This window comes from Pagrus pagrus, assembly GCF_965226575.1.
Source record: "Pagrus pagrus genome assembly, chromosome: 16".
Lineage (NCBI taxonomy): Eukaryota > Metazoa > Chordata > Actinopteri > Spariformes > Sparidae > Pagrus > Pagrus pagrus.
Window position 1 is genome coordinate 10,080,580 of NC_140200.1, and position 7,898 is coordinate 10,088,477.

General features: G+C 39.5%; 1 protein-coding gene across 1 annotated transcript; it reads left to right on the forward strand.

Annotated features, from left to right (window-relative positions):
- The first annotated feature begins 1,797 nt into the window (after positions 1-1,797).
- On the forward strand, positions 1,798-7,808 carry moxd1l (monooxygenase, DBH-like 1, like). The gene is made up of 13 exons (XM_084377502.1): positions 1,798-2,017; positions 2,109-2,255; positions 3,374-3,526; positions 3,608-3,691; positions 3,899-4,054; positions 4,173-4,275; positions 4,886-5,058; positions 5,153-5,244; positions 5,374-5,470; positions 5,578-5,637; positions 6,187-6,308; positions 6,420-6,519; positions 7,034-7,808. Exons 1-13 carry the CDS (start codon positions 1,829-1,831, stop codon positions 7,190-7,192), a joined length of 1,635 nt encoding a protein of 544 aa, XP_084233628.1. The 5' UTR covers positions 1,798-1,828; the 3' UTR covers positions 7,193-7,808.
- The last annotated feature ends 90 nt before the right edge of the window (positions 7,809-7,898 follow it).

Consider the following 7,898-nt stretch of genomic DNA (forward strand, 5'->3'; position numbering starts at 1 on the left):
AGCAACTTTAAAAGTAAAATGTAACGCAAATAATGGCGTAAGAGACTAAAAAGTGCAAAAGATAAAACATGAAAAAAAATGATTCTCTAATATTATTATTAAAGTAATAATAGCATCAGTTTAAATGCCAATATAGCAGCCATCAAAATGTTTTCCTTAAAAATAATAATAAAAAAACAATTTAATAAAAATCATAATCATCTATTTTTTTTAATTGGTTATGAGGTTGTTTTCTAACACTGAGAGGATCCCACCACATTAGTATTTTAAATTCTGAGGCCCAAACAATGGTGAAACTTCCGGTGTATGAGTATTATTCCAGTCTCCTGGCAGCCACAGTCGTGTGTTTGCTGACAGCGTTGTTAACAGCTGGCTCCGCGGCTGAAGGGAGTGACCCCGGGCTGATTTATCAAGCTGGAGTCGCCCCCTGCTGGGCCCTGTGTGCTACTACAGCACAAGCAAGATGCATCATTGTGTCTGATATCTCTGTGGTCAGGAGCAGATGCATCCATGGAAACAAAACAAAACATATGATGTAGCAGTCTAATGATAATGTCTCTTTATTCTGTCCAGCTCACATCTTTGACAACAAAACTACAAAAGGTCTTGATTTTTAAGGGAAATAAAAGCCTGCTCTGAAAAATACTGTTTATTGCTCACATCAGAGGTATAGCAGTTCAAAGTATGCATCTATCCTACAGGATAGATTCCTCTTCCTTTTCAAAAACCTGGCTCCTACATTACCCATAATGCACCTTTATGAGTAACATCAATGCAGGCAATGTATCAGATTACACACAGCTTCATCTGGAGCCACAAAAGGCTTTATATTACTTTTTCCACATATGCAGTTGTACTCTCCAAGACCTGTAAACACAATGTTCATGGTGTCAGTTTGAAGCTGAAGCACTGAAAGCAGTTGAAGTGTGTAAGATGAAAGCAATTGAGTTGGTTTGTAGGGCGTGACTTGAGCTGCAACTAACAATTATCTTCTTTATTAAGTAATCTGCCAGTTATTTTCACAGTTGATTGACTCATTTTGTCTATAAAATGTCAAAAAAAAATATGAAAAATGCTCATCATTGTGTCCCAGAGCACAAAGTGATGTGAATACACCCTCACAGAATGACCACACTATTCACATTCCTCAGAGATGAAGTTGTTTTGGCTGAAATCACGTGTTTGATACACGAGAAGCTGACAAAGAGAGAGAAAGAGTCAGCTGTATTCCTTTCATTCTGGTCAGAGTCGGTATTGGGCACCTTGACTCCGGCCATAATAAGAGTTACACCTTTCATTCCTGCTCCCTCCTCGTCACCTCCTCATATATCAAACGCCTGAGGTGGTCTCACAAGAACCGGTGGAACAGGTTGGTATCAATGAGGGAGTAACTGAGATGAGAGTCCACTCAGATGACCACTGGTAGTCGAGAGCGACAGGAAGAAGTTATGAATGTTTATGTGAAAAGACGTGGAGGAACATCAAAGACAGTGATCTTGCAACAAATAAGCTTTGGAGAAATCCTTGTATTTGAAAGTGGATCAGAAATCACAAAGTGATTGAGGGCTTAAGAGATGTACAACACTTGTTGCTCGAAACAGGCAAATGCTACATGACTGAGCACTTTTTCCCTGTATCACCTGAGTCCATCTAGCAACGCAGGTGTGCCGGTGGAGGGTGGGAGGGTCTTTGGCTAACCCGCAGGCAGTGAGCTCAGTCTGAAGATCTCCAACCTCGCATAGACATCATGCGCTCTCTGCTCCTTTTCCTCTACCTGTGCTCAGTCAGGATTGAAGGAGCAGGGGCGTCGGACCCCAACCTGCCCTTCATGGAATACCTGGACCAGAACCATTTGGTCTGCCTGAAGTGGGGCTTCGATGACCTGCAAGGGACCATTACATTCAAATTTGTGGTTAACACGACAGGCTGGGTCGGCTTTGGCTTCAGTCCGAACGGAGGCATGCAGGGGGCAGATATCGTCATGGGGGGACTTGGATCCAGTGGAAGCTACTTCAAGGTAAAACATGACCAGATATAAACAGCTACATGTGACGCCTGTGTTATGTTTCTTCCATTAAAGAAAAATATCTTGTCTTTCTGGCCTTTAGGATTATCATGCCACAGGGAACAGCATGCCTCTGGAGGACACGGAGCAGAGCTACACTCTCCTCTCTCTGAGCGAAAGTGACGGTCAAACCAGCATGACCTTTCAGAGGGCCATCGTGTCGTGTGATCAGCAAGACTTCCAAATCACTGTGAGACATTCAAACATTATCTCCCAGCTCACCATTACAGCAGCTTTTGAAGTAGCGACAACATTTTTGTTTTTATTTCACCTCAACATGATCAGAAGAACACATTTTGCCAATGTATGTTTCTGTAAATCATGGATATGTTGAAAGTTTGCATTCCTTTTAGGTCCAGTTAACAAGTTTTATGTGGTAATAATGCTCTACTTATGGTCTGGTTAGGTTTAGGCTTAAAAAAACACTAGGCTAGGGTTTGGAAAAGATCATGGTTTGGCATAAAATCCTGCTGTGATCACCACAAACACAGCAAGAGATGTCCCAACTTCCCAACAAAAATATCAGCTGGAAATTGTCTCGACGTCTCCTCAGATATATCCAGTGATTTCACACTTACACATGTTGAAACACAGTCTCGAACTGTGGTCATTGGCTTGGCAGCCTCCTTTCTTAACTCCTGGTTTTACGAGTCTCTGATTTCATACAGTCAAGTTTGATTGCTAAATCTCAATAAATTAATTATGAAATGGAAATTTCTTTGCTATGTGCTGTCAGAAACAATCATCATGATCAATAATCACCATGTAAGAATGGTGCATTGCTTCATTTAGGAGGCTGCTGTTTCCATGGTAACAATAGACCAAAATCCCTCATCAACTAATTTCACCTCACTCAAACTGTTGTGACTCATTATTTGTAAGGTTATAGTCTTTTGTACAGTTGACCTCTCGTCTAATTCTCTATGTGGAGCTCAAGTTTCCTGCTTTTGTCCGTCTAAACTTTGTACTAGGAGGTCCCTTTTGTCAGGTTCACCTGAATGTTCCTTTACCTTTGCGTGAAACTGGCTGTTGTTCTCAGATATGAAGACAATAGGAACAACAAAAGGCATTTTGCTTTCCATTCAACACCTGAAAGGTTATACGTTTTTGGTAATAAAACCCAGCTGCATATGTCGATACTTGTGTCTATAAACAGTAACCTGCAAAGTTAGTGCCTGTTTATCAGTTTAAATGTATAAAATAACTTTATTTTAAGGTTTTCCACAAATAAAAGCCTTTTCATGTTGGGACCTTATGTTGACGAAATATATTTATATGTATAAATATTTGTTGTCATCTCTTTTATAGGCTCAACCCATTAAGTTGATCTATGCCTACGGGACAACGGATGCGATCAGGTACCACGGGGCCCAAAGAGGCACCAAGGAAGTCAACCTGCTGAACTACATGGCCAGGGCGACCTTAACCAACGTCAACTTTCTCAATGCCACAGTGGATAATGTAAGAGACATTCAAAACAGTTTTGATAATGATGAATTGTGGAAAATTGTATTTAATTTACTTTTTTTTTTTCCTTTACAGATCACTGTCCCTGCCACTCATACCTACTACCACTGCAGGATCATGAATTTCCCAAGACTAGTTACAAAACATCATATAATTGCGGTAATCATCCTTTCTTCATATTAGTAAATTATGATCAATTAGTCTGACAAAAGTAATTACAATGAAAAGCACTGATTCTGTACAGTCAAGTGTCATTTATTAGGCATAATCTAATACAAAACTAGTCACACAGCTACAAACTGAACATTAAGAGCAACAAACATATTTATTTTTACTTTCATTCATCATTACTTTACTTTACTTCAGGTTGAACCGGTCATAGAGAACGTTGACATGGTTCATCACATGCTGCTGTACCGCTGCCCCTCCTATGTGACGCAACCATACGACAAACCGTGCTTCCAGGGTGACATGCAGGACGTCTGCATGGGGTTCATGGCTACATGGGCAATTGGAGGAGGGGTGAGGGAGACTCAAGTGTCCACCTCTGAATTCTTTGATTCATTTCGTTGTCTGTGTATATCCATGTCAGTTTTGTGCTTGTGTAAGCTGATCCACAGTTTTTCCCCCGAAACCTCAGGCAATGGACCTTCCAGAAAATGTGGGTATCCCTGTCGGAGGTGAGGACAGCGATACGTTCTATAGGCTGGAAATCCACTACAATAATCCAAACAATGTATCAGGTAAATACTGCAGATCCTAAATGGTTAAAGGAGACGTATTATGCTCATTTTCAGGTTCATAATTGTATTTTGGGGTAATGCTAGAAGTTGTCTTATACTGTCCAGTGCTGCAGCACTGTATTCCCCCTCTTGTCTGAAACGCTCTGTCTCTTTAAGGCCTCCCCTCCTGTCTACTCTGATTGGTCAGCTCAAACACACCTGAGCCAGCACCGCTAACAACAACAGACCAGCTGTGCTAAATGAATACTTATGTGCCAAACTAGCATGGTGATGTAGTGTGATGCCACAAAGTCCCAGAGTTAAAGGTCTGACTACTGATGAAGCCTTTTAGGGACTTCAGGTGCAGTGTTTTCTGTGGGAGAGAGGAGCTTCGCTTGCTGTGGACTTCTTGCTTTTTAACTTTCAAGACCTTTAACATGCACAAGAATATGCAACACTGAAGGAAAATAAAAATATATAATAGTATTTCATCATTATACTCTTCCTGCCCACTGAATGCCTGCCACTTGAATGCACCAAAAAGAAATTCACTTACAGATTTACGTGTTTCAAGCCCAAGCCAAATAATTTGTCATAACACATTTTTAAACTTTGGTTTCTTTCTGTTTAGGTAGGACAGACAGCTCTGGACTGAGACTGTACTATACAGCCCAACTCCGGCAGCATGACGCGAGCATCCTGATGACAGGTCTGATGCCGGGGGGATATATGATGTATAAAATCCCTCCAAAGGCCACTCAGTTCCGGACATACGGCGTGTGCAATACCACTTTGTTTTCTCGGGTCTGTATTAGAGGTTATCACCGACAAGTTTAGAGATAATACATTTTTATTGTTTATGATTATGTCCCTGAGATTATTCACTTTCCACCCATAGTTTCTGGATCCTGTGCCTGACCTTCAAGTGTTTGCTGTGCTCATGCACACTCACTTGGCTGGGAGGAAAGTCAGAGTTGGCCACTTCACTAGGTAAGAAGGAGAGATCGAGGATTTGCTTTATGTCAGTCCATATTTAAGATAAATTTAAAAAAATATACATTTATATGGTTTAACTGTTCTTTTAAAAAATGGTCATGTAAATGTAAAATGTCTCTGAAGAAACGGAACGCAGATCGACTTCTTGGGCTTGGATGAAAACTATGACTTTGACTTACAACAATTGACCAATATGGGAGTCATCAAGACCATTAAACAGGTAAGTCCCCATTTCCTCCACGCTCATATATCATGCCCCAAAAATTATATTATAAATGTAAAATATTGAAAGTGCTCTATGGTGCCACATTACGTTTCCCATTGCAGGGTGATGAGATCGCAGTGGAGTGCACCTACAGCACCACCAGTCGCACCGGAGTCACTAGGGTGGGTAATTACTGTATTCATCTAAAGTCACTACACAACTGTACCTGAGAAAAAACACACAAGTAACATTAGGACTTTTGATGAAACTCCAAAATACATATTTTCCCCTTATCTGCAGTGGATCATAGATAACCATTAGCAACTTTAGCTAGACACACGCTCTTTACACTCGGTGCTTCTGCCAGAAATGAACGTCACGTCTTGTGAGGGCAAGGATTACAAAGGCTTTTCTTTATTTTAGCAGCCAGCTAGGCTAGCTGACAGGCTAGTTAAAAACAACTAAGTGAATACCTAAATGCTCAAAAATGCTAAGAACACTATATGCAAAAAATACATACAAAGCGAACTGTGAATAGTTAAGCGTGACACTCTGTGGCACTTTGAAAAACTCTGTGTAGCTTTCCTGAAAGAAAATCAAATGTTCTTTCCTGTACAACATAATACAGTATGATTTTAATACTCAAGTCCTTGAGAGCAACTGGTCAATAGAATATTTAACACATAATATAATTTTAAAAAAGGGTCTTGTTTCACATATTCCTCCTTCAGATGGGGTTGGGAACTATGAATGAGATGTGCCTGGCCTTCCTTTACTACTACCCTGCGATCAATATCACCACATGTCAGAGTCACCCAAATACAATGCATCCAGTGATGAACGCAAGCTACCAGTAAGACCAGATGCACTCCTTCACAGAATATTATTGTTATATATCGTTACATATATATATTAGTCTCAATATGCTCTTCTGAAGTTGATGATCTTACCTCATTTCTGACAGGATGTTTGAGGGGACCACAGCTCCAGACCAGGATGAAATTGCTGCCTATGAGCATTTGTTAAAGACCATACCGCAACTGCAGTTTGTCTCTGATGACAGTGTAAGTAACAGTCTGTTTGATTGTGTTGTTTCCTTTCAATACACAATCTGAGAGAGAAATTCATACTTTTGTTGAGAGGTTTTAACTTTTAAAATAACATGTCTGTCACATTTTTCTTATACTGGTCGTTGTTCATTAGTTGTTTTTTTTTTTGTCAGTCCTTTCGCAGCTTCCTCTTGTTCCCATTTCCTCTTTAATGTGATTTTTTTTGCTTATGTTAAGGATTTTCTTGCCTATTTATATAACATGTTCATGATATGTACAGTTTTACAGCTTTACTTTTGTGCTGCTCAGCACGTGTCCACTGAGTTTAATTGTGTCCCATATATAGTATAGAGGGTTTTATGTGCTTATCTAATGATCACAAAGTCAAAGTTTTCATTCGTCATACAGTTTGGGGCATTTAAGTTTAAGTCACTGACAACAAAGCAGGCTTTTTAGTGTTTAATGCTTTTCTTCTGCAGGATCACAACACGCTGAATTTCTATATTATGTCATCTTTTTGTTTCCATAGAGCAACTTCTCAGCTTACGCAGAGGGCACGGTCAGGGAGATGATGAAGACGCCGACTGTCACTTGCAATACTCCCAACGCATCAAGCAGACTCGTCACCTCCTGGATTGTGAACCCAGCAGGAGTAATACTTTTGCTACTCTGGATTGCAATAATATAACGTGATTGTACGCGCAACATATCCAAATGAGTGCAATTTTGATACAGGGAGATGCAGTTGATTAAAATCTCTATTGTATCCAACTGGGTATATTCAACTTTACAGGACAGGGTGTATACCAATTCCTATGTTTTAGTTTTTTCTATCCATAGCATATTTTTTCTCTTTGCTGTTAATTGTCAATGACAGAGCAGGTATCATATTACTCAGTAACTATTACATTGATAATCACATTTAGACTAGTTGCTAGATTCGGTTGCTTGGCCATGTGTGCCTGGAGACAAGCCAAATAGTCAATTTAGGTTTAAGGTCATAAAATTTTATCATATATGACAAAAATGTGTACCTATAGCACCGTACCGTAACCTTAAAGTAGCTACATGGAATTCAGCCATCAGTAATTTTATCATTTACCTGTGCTATAGATCTATATATACACATATACAAAATTACATAAAGTGTGATAAATGTATAAGAATTTATGGCACAAAAACATTTGCACTTTTCCCTGTTTGTGTATATGTGTTGTGTTCCTTGTGTGTGCTGTAAGCCTAATTGCAGATTTTTATATGTGTGTGATTTATATAAAGGAGCGAATCATTTAATAATCACTCAATAAAATATGTTTATACATCCCACATAATATAAAAACATGTATTATTACAATATACAGAAGTGGATGGAAGTGGTTGTGACCTGCAGTTCC

Excerpts from the sequence above, each read along its gene's own strand:
- moxd1l (XM_084377502.1), top strand. The coding sequence starts at position 1,829 with ATGGAATACCTGGACCAGAACCATTTGGTCTGCCTGAAGTGGGGCTTC. Across the intron at positions 4,055-4,172 it reads CATGGGCAATTGGAGGAGGG|GCAATGGACCTTCCAGAAAA; the intron begins GTGAGGGAGACT and ends CCGAAACCTCAG. Across the intron at positions 6,309-6,419 it reads GTGATGAACGCAAGCTACCA|GATGTTTGAGGGGACCACAG; the intron begins GTAAGACCAGAT and ends CATTTCTGACAG.